The 18,355-nt window shown below is 38.9% G+C and overlaps 2 protein-coding genes across 3 annotated transcripts in view; one reads left to right on the forward strand and one right to left on the reverse strand.

Moving 5' to 3' along the window:
- The window catches only part of LOC134799417 (transcription initiation factor IIA subunit 2-like), a 215,563-nt gene that overhangs the window by 160,669 nt on the left and 36,539 nt on the right, over positions 1–18,355 (reverse strand). The window lies entirely within an intron of this gene.
- Positions 1–18,355, forward strand: part of LOC134799425 (proteasome activator complex subunit 4B-like) — a 56,393-nt gene that overhangs the window by 4,008 nt on the left and 34,030 nt on the right. Inside the window, exons 4-17 of the mRNA XM_063771828.1 lie at positions 2,156–2,275; positions 3,339–3,383; positions 3,551–3,761; positions 6,714–6,867; positions 9,248–9,425; positions 9,964–11,235; positions 12,140–12,292; positions 12,605–12,779; positions 14,860–15,002; positions 15,532–15,664; positions 15,928–16,063; positions 16,779–16,905; positions 17,386–17,631; positions 18,096–18,340. Coding sequence (XP_063627898.1) covers positions 2,156–2,275; positions 3,339–3,383; positions 3,551–3,761; positions 6,714–6,867; positions 9,248–9,425; positions 9,964–11,235; positions 12,140–12,292; positions 12,605–12,779; positions 14,860–15,002; positions 15,532–15,664; positions 15,928–16,063; positions 16,779–16,905; positions 17,386–17,631; positions 18,096–18,340 — 3,338 coding nt within the window. The remainder of the gene's footprint in view (positions 1–2,155; positions 2,276–3,338; positions 3,384–3,550; positions 3,762–6,713; positions 6,868–9,247; positions 9,426–9,963; positions 11,236–12,139; positions 12,293–12,604; positions 12,780–14,859; positions 15,003–15,531; positions 15,665–15,927; positions 16,064–16,778; positions 16,906–17,385; positions 17,632–18,095; positions 18,341–18,355) is intronic.

Raw genomic sequence — 18,355 nt, forward strand, 5'->3', positions numbered from 1 at the left:
GTAAACGTTTATGAATAAGGGGGTCAGTAAATAGTCAGTAGGTACCCGTATATTTTATCCTTTCTGTCTCTCGGTGGAAAAGCTAGAATTATAAGTTTTGTAATGATGTCAACAACTAGCGTCTTATACATAAAGTCGTTCACAACCACTTTTACCTTAACACATTCAATACCACTAAGTGCTACGGGTTACGCTCGTAGCGCGTAGCCACGGTTTCGTCGTATGTAGCGCGTAGTCGCTACGAACAGTGTACCCGACAGTCGGGTTCTTGGTGTTGAATGTGTTAAACCCCATTGATGAAAAAAACATTTTACGACCCAATTTATTGGTGAAGCATTATGGTAAAGTCCCCTCCCTTTAGATTTGCCGTTTCGCTACGCCCCATCACCGGATTCTATTACTGTATGGTTAATGGTAGTAATAAAAATAAGGTGGGATGGGGTAAGACGGAGACCGGGTCAGCAATAAAAGAAAGTAAGAAGAACACTATGTAATCGTCTTAGTGTTTATCTTGCCTCGAGCAAAATAAACTATGTTAATCTTACCCTAATTCACCGTAGTACATTGTAAAGTCATTAACGTCACAGTTTGGCGAGGATTTCTGTAAACTGTTTAATTATAAGTTGTTTTTATAAATAATAAATTTAAAAAAAAATGCAAATTTACTGAACAATACTGATTTCATCCAAAACTGGTAACATAACTGGTAAATTGGATCAGCAGTTAAGCCATTATATCAAATTAGCTATATCATGAGTGACATGACACAAATACCTACCGACTAAATATGTATGACTAATGGTCTAACCTAACGTAATTGAGAAATCAATTAATTCGTGACTCCATTGTTACCTACGCAAGATGCAGTGATTATTCAAAATTTGTACCGCTTTTAATTTTATAGCTTGCTTATCTAACTTTAGCCACTGATTTCGTTCGTGACCTATAAAATCTTCGTTTGCGGATTTATTTCCCAGATGAAAATTGTGACTTGTCCTTCTCTGTGACTCAAATTAATTCTTACCAATTCAACGGATTATGGTAGGGGAGTCCAAGAGGGGATTTTTGTGTTTACTCGAGCGCGTCAGATTAAGATATGAATGATATCTTGCTATCCCGTGTAGTCTACCTTTACCCCTTTTAGCCATCTATGATGAGCCCTTGGTTGGTGGGGGGTTCAACAAATTGGCAAATTAAGCAGATTGTGGGTTTGGTCATATATATAAGTCCAAATTAACTCTATAATTGTGCTATTACTAAATCTGATAATTATTTGCACGCATTTCCTTAATCTGACTGTTACAATGTAAAAATTAGGCGTCAAACTTGTGTTCGTCAGATTAAGAAAATGCCTACAATAAGTGTTATATTAAGTTATAGAAAAAATATAGCATTAACGTGGACAAAAACGACCAAACCCACAAACTGCTTAACGATTTTTTAACCCTCCACCAACCTCCCGAAATTTAAATAAAATTGTAGACGCTTTCCGGCTCGCTGGAAAAAAATCTTTATATAACTTTTTTTTCTTCTTGTCATCTAATATTTCGATTCCAATAGGTCTGTATGACGCTCGAGTAAATTCCGATTTAGCATCGTGGGCTCCCCTACTATTACAAAACAGATTAACAATAAACTTTGACGTTTATAAGACTAAGTATGGCCTGCCAAAGGTTACGTATTTTACGAATAATTATGCTCAAAGGTACCTAAAGTATTTAAAAGACATTGTTATCGTAAATACTACCCTCTTATACAATTATAGCATATAAGAGAACCTTGTATCGCTTAAAAGCGGCCCATAATCTCAATAAAAAATCTGCCGTCTATCGTAGCAAAACTGTTTCGAATAAGTACCTCAACATCTGCCTAAAAGTGCGTCCAGATCTGTCATCTCTGCGTCGCAAGCAAGTCATTCGCGTATCATTCACGCATTGCACATGCAAGGTCTCCTCTAATGATTAGCCACTTCAAACTTATTTTAAAGCGGCATTAGTGACTTCTTAAAATAATGGGACCCTTTAAAAGGCCAACCATTGGATACAATAGATTAAATGTTCGCGAGCAGTTAGCAATCAAATCGCAAATGGTTCGCGAACGGCTAGCGCACATTCGGCAGTTCTGGACGCACCTTGATATCTTCATCTGTATCTAGGCCTAACCGTGGCACTGGCGGCGGTATGCTCGATATGATCCGCAAATTCATATCAGGCAACGGGCTGGACGACGCCCTAAACATGTTCGGAATGGCCCGGCCAGGAGATGAGCTGCCGACGTAATGATCACATTGATTCGCTTTTGTCATTCTTGGTGGCAGCAGGGCATCATTCATTTGTCGGCAGTCATTGGTATACATTATCGTCTACACTGAGGTGTACCTAGATAATTTGGAACTGACAGATTGATATGCTCGATATTCATAATAATCCCTAATGTCTTTAATAAAAGCTTTATAAAATAAATGATCTGTGTTTTATATGTATTTTGTGTTCAAGCAAGTCGAAAATCAAGAATATTAAATCCATCTGTCAATCCCACATTAAAAGTTATCTATGTATTACATGGTATTTGTCGCCGGACTATGCCTGGATTCTGTCCTGGTTTTCTGTTGCTGAGTTTTATGATACAGAGAGATGAATGAACCTGGTGGGTCTAAAAATATGAAAAGTATACAGATGCGTCCAGATCTGACAACTGCGCTTGTACGAATGGCTCGCTAACGATGCACAGCGCTCGTGCAGTGCGAGATCTAAGCATGTATGAATCATGATAGGTGGACGCACCTTTAGGTAGACGTGAATTTTGAAGGGAGCTATGCCAAGAAAAAAGTGAATGCTATATGAATGGATGAATGACAAAATATGTACCTAAATGTCTGAATGGACTTATACCGTTATCGAATCCAGTGTAAGCAGAGCAATGTAACGACAATGTATGGAAATCTTCTGTCGCGAGGAAGATTTTTAATTCAGTTGTTAAATTGAAATGCTCGCGGCAAAGGTCTTTAGTGTTGACGATATCCGATGTCTATGGCATAAAATACCATAAAGTACAACAATCCCATCAAAAATGTATCCGATTTAATCAATTTATACTCTGGTAAGACAACTTTGTCAGTATAAAAATTCGGCAAATTAGAAAAATGTACCTAGACGCGAAGGACCAGTCTTCGGTACAAATTTTGAATTTCGCGCAAAGTTGGCATGCCAGAGTTTATCATTTCTTCAAGACGATGTGGTGGCAGTGGTAACTGGTACCAGTGGTGGTAGAATGCATGTGCGTGTAGAATGTGGTAGAATGACTGCAAATAAAATTTTAATAATACGGTTTTATTTCAGATCTTTGGAAGGATCTTACATGTCTATGGTGAAATGCGCAAGACCGTAAGTACCTATACGTAACGTAAATGTTTCAGTGCTTAACACCCTAGAACTAGTTGCTCTAAAAGTATACTCAAAAGCTGCAGTTCAAAATTGTATCATGTTCCATACCATATTTATTTTTGCGATAAATTGTCCGAACCTTGCTTATAACGCACCAAACATTTCAGGTACTTCGAACTAAGTGCCACCAAAGAAATGCTCGAAGAGTTCCTTCCTCAAATCCACCCATGGTCCACGGATACCCACATGATGGGCCAAATGACTGGGTTCCTACCAGTGGGACTCTACCCTAGAGATGCGGCGCATGGGCACGAGCTGTGGTTCGATAATCTCATGGCGTTGTGGGATACTTGCTATAACTCGCCGTGTGGAATCTCGGTAAGTGAAAGTTCTAATCATGAAAGGCCTGTGCACACCGGCTTGCGTGTGCGTGACGTGCACGTGCGCATGCGCTAAAATGTTGGAGCCGCACACGCACCCGTCACGCAAGCGGTGTGCCGTCTCTCATAAGGATCTGTATACTGCAACAGTGCTGTATACTGCACGTCACGCACACGTAGCCGGTGTGCACAGGCCTGAAGACTAATCAAACACTAATCAATATGTAAACAGATTCAAATAATCTAATATTCTCTACTCATAATACCCTCAGGAGTACGTGGTTATAACTGATCGGGTCATTTGAGTTCACCATGTACTCATTTTTAGGGTTCCGTACCCAAAGGGTAAAAACGGGACCCTAACTAAGACTCCACTGTCCGTCTGTCTGTATGTCTGTCACCATCAGGCTGTACCTCACGAACCGTGATAGCTAGACAGATGATGCATTTCTGTTGCCGCTATAACAACGAATACTAAAAAGTACGGAACCCTCGGTGGGCGAACCCGACTCGCACTTGTTAAGGCTTTACTCTTTGTATATAAGTCTTGGTTGACTAACACCCTAAACTGCAAAATAACTGGTTTTAAGTGCCTCAAATATAATATCTAAACAAAACAATACATCCCTATTTTTAGCGAACGGTATTGTGTTCACATCTGCCAAAACCTAACTTGTGGCTCGAATCCAATAAGCAATCTGATACCGGTATTGTATTGAAAGGCCACTGACTGACATATCTGTGCAACTATGCACTTTCTTAGTCTCCGTTTCCGGACTAATTAATTGTTATGCAAGCAAAGTTATTTGGCGTGAGTGCTCTTGTTGAATATTAAGCGTAGTGAGGGATTGTATTGTCATGCGATACTTTTAACATTGCTTCTCATCGCACCTAAGTTATTTAACCACGTAAGACGCAGCATATAAAGTTTTATTATTTTTTAATTTGAAGTAAATAGGAACGAATTTCGTTTGTTTTAAAAAGCAATGAAACAAAAGAAATGATACTTTATTTGGTTCATCAAAGGTTCCAATCATGGTATAATAATATACTCCGCCTGGTACTCCATTCCGAGATTCGCGTATGACCTAACTGACACGCGCCTACGTCATCATGCTGTTTACAGGTTCTCAAACTTTGAAATGTGGGAGAATTTTAACCAACGGTGAAAATTATTTTAACGGCATTAATTTTAAGTTATTCATGTAGAAACATAGTAAAATAAAACAAATCTAATGTATTAAATTAAACTTTATTTATCTATACAAGACAAACGTTTAAAAAAACTAATTCACAGTTACACATTAATTACCAAGCTTACGACGTGAAATGTTTGGAAAACACTGCGACTGCTGACACTGAGCGAGAAGGAAATAACAATTAACACGCGTTCGACAAGGATGACGGTCAGGGCATGAAGTTATCTAAATCCGAATTGTCAAATGTGCACAGCGCTATCCTGTGTTGCCAGTAGTATAAACAGAATTACCCGAAAGTCTGAAATTTCTTTCGTGAATCGGAAGATATTGCTAACGAGTAATTAAAAATGACGTGTTATTGTAAAATTTAAGCTAAAATACATATAAATGAAAATTATAAAATTATAAAGAAATATTTTAACTTATTAACCATAGGTATAATGTACCCATGTAACATGTTATGTTGAAATAAAGTGGCAATGTTATTGTGACGTAATCGCGTGTCACTCTGGGAATGGAAGACCATGTTTTATTAGACCATGGTTCCAATTAGATTGACAAACGATTATTAATAATTCGAGAGATATGACAGACGTTTTTAACAACACCAGAAACATTTCCAAATAATAATAATTGGCCAAGCACGAAGTCAAGACTACGGTGTTCAGAGCACCGTTCCCTTTCTCTATACGCCTTACTAACTCTATGTGCTCTATTGTGAAAAAAAAAACACAACGACAGTGAAGAACGGAATTCTTAATTTGAATTTTTTCAGATAAACTGCAATAATAAATATGATTCTTACTGGGCACATTGAGATAGTCAATTGGTTGGAAAGCCTATTCGAAATTTAAACTTATTTGCAATATAATAAGGTTGTATTTTGTAGATCTCTCTCATACTTATAGTAGGCTATTCAGAAAAAAAATATCCCACAAAAATAAGCAAGCAGAATTAAACTTTGTATCAAAGACATAAGTCATAAATTTCAATGCCAAAGTTTTAACTAAGGATCTTTCTCGCTAAAACTACTTCCTAATATGAAATGACCAGTGTAAGCATCAGTTAGCTAGCCCTAAGCAACCAAAGATCAGGCTGCAGTTGAAAAACTAATAAAGATAAAGTTAAGCTGATAATTTTCCCGCCGTCTCCATGCTTCTTTAAGTTGGGTATTGACTGGTCAGCTGCCTGTTAGCTATAGTTTTCGCGAAAATCGCCAGGACAGAGGTGAAAATTATTGTATGAAAACTTGCAACTTTAAATGCATTTTTTATCGAAACTATTGCACTCTAAAATGAAGTCAAAATCAGTCCATCGACTCAATTTTTTGCAAGCTTTCTAATGGTACCCCACACGATTCTTACAAATAAAAAAAAATTCAAGCCACCCCTCTCAACCCCCTAAATTTCCCCCTAAAATCGGAAATAAGCAGTTTTGACTTATTCACAGTGTTAGTGATGGTACTTGCCATAACTATTCCAAATTTTAGGTACCTACATCAAACGGTCTTTGAGAAAAACACATTTAACCGATTTGCAAGACCGAAGTGATCCCATAAGAGCACCGTGAACAAAGTTTTGTACGGTGCTCTAAAAATCGTACAAACAGCAACATTCCTAACTGTACATCGGTGGACCTTATTACAAAAGGCATAAGGTCCACCGATGTACAATTAACAGTGTGGGCGATGGTACGTGCAATATTAAATCAAATGGCACATTTGCCAGGTCTGACAACTTTTTGTGTTTCAGGACCTAATGACCCTATTCTCCGGGCTAGCCAAAAAGAACCCCGGCACAGTAGACTGGAGCCCCTACGTGCCCAAGATGTTCACCAGGTTCCTCCACGCCCTCAACCTACCCGTCAACTATAAGGACATGCAGTATTCCAAGAACCATTCTCTTGGTAAGTTGGTACCGAATACAGATTTAGTGATTAGTGTTTCGATTTAGTGTGTGTTTTGTTGGTTGGGTTCGTATTTATCTTGCTATCTCGATAAGGACGGTGTTATGCCTGGGGACCGAAGTCCCCTGAGAGGTAGTCAGGAGTATATATAGTAAGTGACATTTGAAACTCCATGAGCGCAAAGTAGGTTTCTACCAAATTGCGTTTTAGCTCCGTAACGCCATCTGTCAGGTAATTGTGGCACGACGTCGACAGTGACAGGTAGAGGAGACGCTACAGTATAAAAGTTGACCAAAAATAATATCTCGCGCCAATAAACACCTCTAAAGTTCATGTACGCTCCATATGGCAGAACATTGAATAATGTTACTATGTAATATACTCTGAAAACGTTTCTATATTTTATATAAAAATAACGGTCATAGCCGGTATGCACATAACGGTCATATATACTACTTTCCTGCATGTGTGCGGTATATACAGTTAGCATCAAATAGATAGTGACTGCCAAAGTGGCCAAATATATCGTAACACACTTTTGTTACCATATAAATAAATTAGTGGGGACATTTTAGCGTCCAAATGTTTTTTCATGTCCTCATGCCTTTCTTTTTTCATGTACTACGGCGTTAAATAAATGTATTTTCTTTTTCTTGAATAAGGACGTGTCCCGATATATTCAGGCCACTTTGGCTATCTATTTGATTTGAATGTACTAATATACATACTCAACTCTACTATACTTTTAGTTATAAAATCACATAACAGTGGCCTGTTATGCAATGTCACCTGTATCATTCTCCGTAGATCATTTGTCCATAAGCCCGGAGGAGGACGATCTGATTCAAATACTTCTGCTATTTATATCACCTTATTCAGGTATATACTACCAGCATATAACCGTTGAAGGGCCCAAGGGATAGGAAATACACTAGTCTATATTAGCAGGGGTGCGAAACTCCTGACTTCGGTCAAACTCGGCTCCGCTCGGCTCAGCATTGCTCCGAGCAATTATTAGGGTTGGCACCATTTGACTTCCTTTTGCGTGCACGACCACAGATAGGTAGCCGAAAGGGATAGTGCCATATAGTAAAAAGGGATAGCATGATTCGACCCTGAACCGCTGTCAAACTTCGGTTTTGTAGGAAGTTTCCTTTCTGTACGTTAGTACTATTTTTTATTCTGTGATATTAGTACTTATTAAATAAAATTTATAAGTCACTGTTAGAAACTACGTCTAGAAAAGGGTCAAGTAACTTATATAAATGACATTACAACACAGAGGGTATATTTAAGCAGTTTACTACAGCTAGTCTGTCTTTATATCTGTTTGTGTGTCCGCATGGTCCTAGCAAGTTAATCTCAGTATGATGGGAAAACTAGGCTAGACCACATTAAAAAAACTTAAAAATTTTTGCTACTTTACTTAGGAGCATCATCTCTAACTTTTTAATATAATTAATTATGTTCAAGACTTTGCTTTGCGACTATTATTACTTTATGTTCTCATTAGTATTAAATTAAACTGCTGTAGTTGATTTCTGTTTGTGTTCACTTGACGAAGCCTGCGTCACGCTGGTCACACACAATGTAATAATGGTTCCAATGAAATATTAATTTCATAAGAAATTATAAAGTTCAATAGGTAAAAAAAAAATCCATGGGCCCTTCAACCGTTGCTTGTCCATTACTAAATACATGTAACCTCATTGCTAGCTGTATATGCACTGTGGTCAAAATACTAATAAGATGTATCCATGCTTTCCCAGTCGATTTCTGAAGTAGTCAGTCCACTGTGGATAATTATAGTTTTAAATCGTGGACTAATAGGCTATGTATAGTGCCAGTTATAAGATCGTACACCTTACGAGCGCTGTGAACTTAGCGAGGCCGACAAGTGGCTTTATCTAAACCAGCTATAAAACTTTTTCTGGTATTATGGTTTTTAGTTAACTTTCGTATTATGGCCGATTTTTATTGTCGATTTATTGTTGTCATCAGATTTCGATATTTGGTATAAACGCTAAATGCCAACTCAGGACAAATAATGTATGACACTTTCCGTTGAGTTACGAAAATTCCATACTTTATGTGTCTGTGTCAAAGATTTTTAGGACATGCGATGAAATTGCGCTTGTACAGAATAGGGAACTCTATCTGTTCATCAAATTTTATCGGAATCTGACGAAAAAAACGACAAGTAAATAAAAATCGGCCCATTAATGGTTGTCTGATCAAATTCTGTAAAGGATCCATGAGTACGAAATATAAAAGTCTCAGTTTATCACATGTATTTCTTCAGAAATCGACAAGCACTCCGCCTAAATCCCTAAATGTTGTCACATCTCAAGCAAAATCACTAACCTTACCCTCCTTTCAGACACCAAAGACATGGCGTCCTGGATCGTATGGACCATCAACCCGGATGGGCTGACGCTAAAGCACCTGCGTTGCTTCGTGGGCGCGGTGGAGAGTTACTTGCACAGCGCCAACGCGGGTCGCTGGTCGTATCGTCTTAGAGATCTGCTTAGGAAGCTCGCTAGGGAGTTTTTGAACAGGTAACTTTGAATTTGGAGAAAAAAATTACAATAATAAGGATAATAGCCTTTGAGGAACATTTTAACAAGATTTCTTCTTAATATGTCTTGTACTGAATGTATTATATTCTAAATTAATACTTTTGGCCATTTTTACAAGCTTTTATTTAATAAACTTGCAATGTACCTATGACAGTATGTAGTTATGTAACTATGTTTGTACGGGTCCAATCTTGCAAATTTAATTTGACCCACTTCCCGACTTCCAATGAAGCTGAAAATTTGCATACATAAGTCGGGTGACAATGCAATATTATGGTACCATCGAGCTGATCTGATGATGGAGACAGGAGGTAGCCATAGGAACTCTGTGATAAAACAACGCAACCTAATTGTGTTTGGGGAAGACTTGTCTCGATGAGTATTAGTTGCCTGTAGAAAGAAACGTACAGCAATAAAAGCTTGTACCAAAAATTTAATTTTTGCCAAAAACTTATTAATCATAATGGTATTTTGCGTAAAGCTACGTGTTATGTTATATTTTGTCTTTCTGTACCAGGGTGCGTCGTGAACGCGAAAAGCGCTACCGAAACAGCTGGGAGAACAAAACGCCGGAAGCGTACAAACTCCGCGACGAAGACATCACAGAATTCGTCAATATCACCCTAGAACCGACCCTCCAAGCCGTCTACAGCCGCTCCGGCTCTTTAGACATCTCCATCGCTTTACAAAACCTCGCTACGCTGAGACCAGCTATAGTAGTCCCTCCTTTACTTGAGAGGCTAAGGACATCTCTAACTTCCTTGACAGAACCTCATAGGGTCACCGCAGCTATGTCAGCGGTGGCTGCCGTTGCGAGACCCATGCTCCAAGGCGCTCACGGGGACTATCCTGAAGGACCTACACATGTTGTCCCTCTGTTACTAGCGGTTCTACCAGGTTTAGATCCTAATGATATCAAAAAGACATTAGTTACCCTGCACTTTATACTGATCTTCAGTTGGATGGTCCCGTATATCGACTGTAGTTCAGCCTATGAGCATTGGCCAGATTTAACAGAGGAAGAATTATTGACCTGTCAATCTACAGCCCAATTCGAGGATTTCGTACTAGTGTTCCTTGATAGATTGTTCACGATCATAGAATCCAGTGTCATGGAGCACGTCCGTTTGGATACAAAGGAATCCGACTGCGTTCGCAGTAAAACTGATGCGGTTATGGAAACCGCTATTTCATCAGCCGCTACCGCTGTATTGATGCAATGCTCGCCTAAAATATTCAAGGAAGCTTTGAAGAAGTTTAAGGCATTCGCTAATGAGTCTACATATGAAACAAACGTGTCAGGTAGCATGATTGGAGTGTTACTAAAAGTTTTCGCTCGCATCGACTCCGAATCGACTCTAGCTGCGTTCGTACCCGATCTGTGCGAAGAGCTAAACGAATTGTTATCGACAGAAGAAGCTATACGAGATGAAAACCCTCAAAGAGACTTGTCATACAGTTTGGTGTTGCTCATGAATGTTGTTGAATGCGATGGAGTGGTACTACTGAAATACATTCCTCAGATAATTCCAGTATTGGATAAAGCGCTCAAACTCCACGCTAAGTACTCTCTGATCCGTGCTTGTGAGATCTTAAGCCACATGTTTACTTCGTTATGTTATGTGGATTTGAAGGAGTGGAGGAGTTCCCCTAAGGACTATGGATCGGCGCCGCAGACTTGGTTGCCTATTAGGGAGTGGGGGAGGGGGTGTCTGTTGAAGGAGGCGGACTTTAAGTGGCACGTGCCGTGTGAGGAGGAGGCGGCGTGTGCGCAGATGCTGGTTGACAGGTATGTCAAAGATTGTTGTATATTTTTTTACTACGTATTAAAATAGACTATCACCAATTTATTACAGAAAAAAGATATCTATCCATGTCATAAGAGCGATAAAACGCCAGTCGTTTAGCCATAATTATTTGACCCGAGATTAGCTGGCAATGTTTTATACTTTTTGATGTTTAAAACGTCATCTGTTCAAGTCAATTCACCGTCGATATATACTAATGACAATTCAATTATAGTTCAATATTGGTACAAAACCCAATGATTGGATATTAGATTGGACGATCGAACTATCATTTCAGTATCTGGCATATAAAAACAAGGTATACTCAATTACTGTCCATATGGAAACGACTCCCAATATTTTTTAACGCCTATTAAATTTTAATAATAGGGGGTATTACTGCAATTTTCTGCCGCCAGAGTGTAGCACTACACTGTTAAAAATTATGTAATTTTACATGCAAAAAATTACATAATCCTGTAAAATTCCCGAAAAATTCTGGGAAATTTACAGGATTATGTAATTTTTTTGCATGTAATATTACATAATTTTTAACAGTGTAGCTCCTCTAGTAAACCATAAAGTAACTTATACATACTGTGCCTTAAACTGTTTTTTGACAAGTTTACACAGACAATAAAATATGACATTGATGCATCAAGGTGGTTTGTGAACAAGGGCCTATCGGGAAACGCGAAAATCGACATTTAGTTATCTGCCTCTTTATCAGTTAGATAACGAAATTTCGATTTTCTTGTTTCGCGGTAGACCCCCAGATTGTGACGGATAGTGGTAGTGGCGCCTCCTACGCAGAGTTACGCGTAATATTCCCAATAGGCATTGAAAATTCTAAAGGGGTATTATAAAAACGTATCAATGTAATGATATAAACAAATCTTCCACCAGGTATCTGAAACCAGAGCTAGCGCGTCTACGTCAATGGGTCTCCAACGAAAGGGACATGTGCCGCGAGCGAAGGTTGCGTTGTTTCTACGTTATCAACGCCGTATTATCCTGCAGCACCTTCCTACCCCCGCCTAACGAAGAGCCTGTGACCCTGTGAGTCTTCATTTTCAGTCTTTCGTTTGGCATTTCACGGAATTGTCTATCGTGTGTCTCGTTCGTTTTAATATAGAGCTCAGTCTTATGATTAGAAATTACATATTGCTGACAATATGTCGTCATTGCTTTTGGAAACACTCGATGGTTATACTATGAACAACAAGGACACTTTGTTACTAACTTATCATAAGACGCGTACAGAGTTACTGCGTTTTAAATTAAAGAGTATGTGATACCAGGTTTCTTTTTTAAATAAATATTTGAGTTTGAATTTTCAGCAAAGATTGTATCAATACTCCATTCTTTCAGCATGGAATCCCTCGTGCCAGCCACCAGTCTTCCATTCACGAACGGCGTGAAGCACACAGTCACACTAGACGGTGAAAACCTGCGCGTAGCTCTAACAAGGCTATTGTTGAAGGTTCAAGCGCGCATGCTGGCTGACAAGACCGATGATACGCGCGGGTTGGAGATGCTCATACAGGTAATCATCAAAAAGTTACGCTAGTTGTAGGTAACAAGCTTGAATTTTGGCTTGGAAGTAGATTAATAAGTAGGCTCAAAAAAATCGAAAACAGTCACTTTACGAGCAGCATTTTACTTAACATTAACATTAGATGGTGAGAATTTACGGGTTACACGATTACTGCTGTATAGCTGCTTTGTTACTGCACACCGTTGTATGGGGACCTTGCACTTTGAGACTATGCGCTGAAACTTGGCACAGTTGATTCTTAGCTGGTCATGAGCAGATACAGACCGGGAGACCTCGAGAGCCATGTCTCATTTAGTGGGGGGGAGGGGGGGAAGTTCGACGCCGCCGCGCTTCACTTGGAGCAACATTTCTCTAAAACTATACCTATTAGGGAATGTAATATATCATTTTCGGATAAATTAAGGATAAGGAATATAGTTTTGGAACAAAAACAATGCACTTTCTAACAAAAAAAAAGCATAAAGTAGAAAAGACTAAAAAACGTATTTTTGATTTTTTCATAATTACCAATTTTTTTTTAAAGTGTAGCAGGAATCTGAAAACAAAAAATACAGTCGTAAAGCTACACTTATTACGTTTAAGAAAATATATAGTTTAATATACAAAACTGTTGATAAATGGGAGATAAAAAATAATATTAAGCGTGGGTCAGAGTGATCTCAATACAAAATATTATGAATGTGGGAAAGTTACTTATAATTTGTTCTACAATCGTTTATTTTTCTTGTTTTTCGTAAATAACTCGTAAACGGTAGCCCACAGCAAAAAATATCTTTTACGTAAATAATCTGTTTCAGATTTCTTATAAAATAAGTACTACTGTTTTTCGCTACCATCAATATTAAAAAAAAATATTGAAGGGAGAAAATAAATACTTAGGTCCCCTTTTTTAGTCATTCGTAAATAACTCGTAAACGAAGGCCAATAGCAAAAAAATTTTTAGTACATGAATAATTTACATAAAATTTCCTACAAAAAAGGTTATTTGAACTTTTTCGCTAGGATCAATATTAAAAACGATATTAAAGAGAGAAAATAAATTCTAAGGTCCCCTTTTTAAATATTGATCCTAGCGAAAAAGTTTGAATAACCTTTTTTGTAGGAAATTTTATGCTAATTATTCTTGTGTTAAAATATTTTTTGCTATTGGACATCCTTTACGAGTTATTTACGAATGACTAAAAAAGAGGACCTTAGTATTTATTTTCTCCCTTCAATATTTTTTTTAATATTGATCTTAGCGAAAAAAAGGAGCACTTATTTTATAAGAAATCTGAAACAGATTATTTACGTAAAAGATATTTTTTTGCTGTGGGCTACCGTTTACGAGTTATTTACGAAAAACTAAAAAATTAAACGATTATAGAACAAATTATAAGTAACTTTCCCACATTAATAATATTTTGTATTGAGATCACTCTGGCCCACGCTTAATATTATTTTTTATCTCCCATTTATCAACAGTTTTGTATAATAAACTATATATTTTCTTAAACGTAATAAGTGTAGCTTTACAACTATATTTTTTGTTTTCAGATTCCTACTACACTTAAAAAAAAAATTGGTAATTATGAAAAAATCCAAGATACGTTTTTTTGTCTTTTCTACTTTATGTTGTTTTTTTGTTAGAAAGTGCATTGTTTTGGTTCCAAAAAAAAAATCCTCATCCTTAATTTAACCGAAAATGATATATCACATGCCCTAATAGGTACAGTTTTAGAGAAATGTTGCTCCAAGTGAAGCGCGGCGGCGTCGAACTTCCCCCCTCCCCCCCCACTAAATGAGACATGGCTCTCGAGGTCTCCCGGTCTGTATCTGCTCATGACCAGCTAAGAATCAACTGTGCCAAGTTTCAGCGCATAGTCACAAAGTGCAAGGTGTCGTGCACTAACAAACTAGCTAGTAGGTCCAAGCATGCATGCTTGCTGACAAGACCGATGACAAATATGTGATAATATTATTGTAGTTCAGTTAGTTCTTAATTCATAGCCATTCAATTTATATCTGTTTAAAAGAATACAAGAATATACCGCTGGATACCCAAGAATACAATTCGGATTTTTGTCAGGTTTGGGAGCGAGCGGTGGTGATGAAGGGGCTACGCTCAGGCTCGGGGCTTGAGGCTCGTCTTCGTTCATACGGGGCTTTGGAACGCGCGCTGGACGGCCGTGGTGGCGTGGCCGGCGACGCTCATGGTGCCGCCAAATTAAGGTACCTATAAATTTTATATTAGTAATTTAAAATTATTGTCATTCAATAAAAGCGCTCCACCAATTTCACCATATGTACAAGTTTTTTTCTGTATACAAATTCTTTTCTGGTTAGAATTACTCCGCTAGTGCAGCACAAAGTCGTACTGGCAGGGTCGCCATGTGATGTAAGGTGTTAAGAAAAATTTGTTCCGAGTAAACTGTATTCTGAACTGTCATCAATAACGCGTATAAGCAGGATGGGTGAGGTGAATAATTACAGACATATTGATTTAAAAAAAAAGTCGAGTGTGAACGAATGAGTCGGTGAATGTACTTATAGTGCACAATATTTTTAAGCCAAATTCTTTGAAGAAATGCTGGTTTCAAAATCCCGCTATCATTAGTATCATTACCTACATGACATGTTTTTGCGTAACCTCAGCTGTGGTGCCCAATCCATGCCTATACAAGATAATATAATATACTATGATTATCCATATGTGAGAGTGAGGTGCTTCACACATTGACTAAAACTTTCTTTTCCATAGAACGCTGGTGGCAGATGGGGCCAGACTGCAAGACGAGGCTCGACTAGACCTCGTATGCGACGCGGGCATAACACCATCCGCACTGCAAGCACTCAACGCGTTGTATGAACTGTCCATCAATACTTACAGCTCGGTAAATACATATTATAAACCTAGAAAAAGTGACCAACCAAACCAACCAGTGGCCGAGGCCGGATTCGAACCGACTTCAAATTACTAACCCGCCCGCTCACGGCGGCTCCCATCTTAATTTCTTGAATATATGCAATTTTTGCAAAGGATAGGTGCCACTGCCCAAGTGTTTTATAAATAAATGTTAATTTTCTCATTTAGACACGCATACGGTCTCTATACTTCACTCTTGCAATGTGTCAAAACGTAGTGATATTGTTTCAGGTGCGAATGCTTGCTCAACTCCGTCTGTCGTGGATGTTATCCCACTACCCGTACTCGTACCGCGCTTTGGTACCAAAACTGGCCGAGCTGCTTTACCAAGGCGGCGAGGGCGACGAGTGGCATGCGAGACACAAAGGTACATGACTCGCTATTTTCACCAGTAACAAATTCGAACCTATAACCTTCTAGAGCTTCTGAGTGTATAACACGACGAGTGTAAATCCATCCAGTAGTTTGGAAGAGTCGAACCTAACTCGATCTACGCGCACATTCGAGTAAAAATGACTTTGAATATAATATGGCCCCGTGCATGAATTATAGGGGGCAGCATAGGAGCCGTCAGATTTTTGGCGCGAGGCGTAAATGTGTCGTTTATGCTTCCGATGTAGCCCACAAGATAGCCTACTATGCACAATGTACCGACGGGAACGGTAGATGGTAGCACTTGCATTGGCAATGTACATGTGCACATATGTCTCCGATTCAGGCCACAAGATGGCAGACCCTCCAACGCGCACGGTCCCTATTGCATTTTTCGATAAATTATGTAATTTATGTATTCACAATTTGCGATGAATCTCTGCAAAATTGCAATAGGAAGGCTCCTCCGAGCCTATTGCTAAGGTTGGTATTCCACCTGACCTGTCCAATTTCTTGGTCCAATGTGCATTGCGTCTCACTCTCTCACTTAGCAAAATGTGAGACGCAAATACACATTGGACAAAGAAATTGGACAGATGGAATACGACCCTAACATAATCGCGAGGTCTCCGGCGCGCTTGCAAATTTCCTTGCCTCCCGATGGGATAAACCTATTTATACCAAACAAAACCACATTTATTTGTCCCCAGGCGCTCTGTTCATAATGCTGGGACCGCGCACTGGTCCACTGACGGCCAAACAAGACTGGGAGGTGGTCAAGACGCTCTGGCCGGCTATACTCAAAGCGCCGCTCAGTGAAAAACCTAGCATACTACGGTAAGACTTTAGACCTAGTCTGAACTTCAGAAAACTCGTCTCTCGTGAATGATTTTAGTTTCAAAAACCGGAAGATTTGTTGCACAAGATGTACAGATGGTGAATTTAATGCCTAATGATAATGACATTCTTTACGAGTCAAATGGACCTAAACAGGAAAAAAAAATTGATAAAATGTACCTACACAAATAAAATACTGTATTTTCAGCTACTATATATATCTTATTGGTTTTATATCTTAACTAGCGACCCGCCCCGGCTTAACAAATCATACTTATAAACCTTCCTCAAGAATCACTTTATTGATAGGTGAAAACCGCATGAAAAATTTAAAATCCGTTCAGTAGTTTTTGAGTTTATCGCGAACATACAAACACACAAGCAGACAGACGCGGCGGGGCACTTTCTTTTATAAGGTGTAGTGATGGGTTAATAAAAGAGCACATCTACGTTCTGATTATCAAACTTTTCCTTTTTCAGATTGGAGCAAGCGTTCAGCGAGACCCTCCACCGCCAGTTCCCCACAGTCAACACCCGTCTGGTCATCTCCCAGTCCGCCATAGAAGCAGCCAAGCATTTCTTCACCGAAGCTGAGCTCTCCGAAGCAAAGCTGGCGGAATTATTGGCCAATGCTGAAGCTAGGGAGCTCGCGCATTCGGATAAGATCGAGAAAACCTACACGGAGTTGGTTGATGAGTTGGTTGACGTTGCTGAGACTCCTAATGTGTAAGTATCTGTTAAGTGTGTGTGTAGAAGCGACGTTTTCGATGTATCCTAATAAAACGCTGACGTTCTGATTATGTGGTTGTGGTTGTATAATTAGTTCATAATGACAAACATCGACTTCGGAAAATAATTAATGCTCTTTATCGCCTAGAAGTACATTAAGAATTTAACAATTAGCTGCAAAAGTCCATACCCACTTTATGAATGGAATTCATTTCTAAAGTGGGTATGCACTTTTGCAGCTGGGTGTACAATACGGCTCACACACCCGAACAACAACTATAGTGTTTTTTTTTTTTCTTTTTCCGAAAGTAAGATTTCTGGTTGTCATTTTTTGGTCATAACTGAATTGTGAACATTTAATTCACCTATTAACTTAATTTACTTCTTTTTTTAACTTTAGAATACAGAAAATATTGTGTATAGCGCGTATATACATGTTAATATTACCTTTTATATTTCAGTCAATGGCGCCGTCTCGAGCTAGCCATGCAAATGCTGACCTACTGTCCATCAGTCCAAACCCCGTACACGCCCCGCGCCGTCCGCCTCGCCCTACACTCTTTACTACACGACGACATAGCAGTACGCAGAACAGCACAGAGGTTCACGCACTTCGCGCTGCAGCAGAGAAAGAGGGAGCTTAAGAAGATTAAGGTGGACCCGTATGAGATTGCGGGGGTGAAGAAACCGGAAAAGTTTGTGCCAGGTAGGTAGCTACTAT

Source organism: Cydia splendana, chromosome 18 (genome assembly GCF_910591565.1).
Source record: "Cydia splendana chromosome 18, ilCydSple1.2, whole genome shotgun sequence".
In the NCBI taxonomy this organism is placed as follows: Eukaryota; Metazoa; Arthropoda; class Insecta; order Lepidoptera; family Tortricidae; genus Cydia; species Cydia splendana.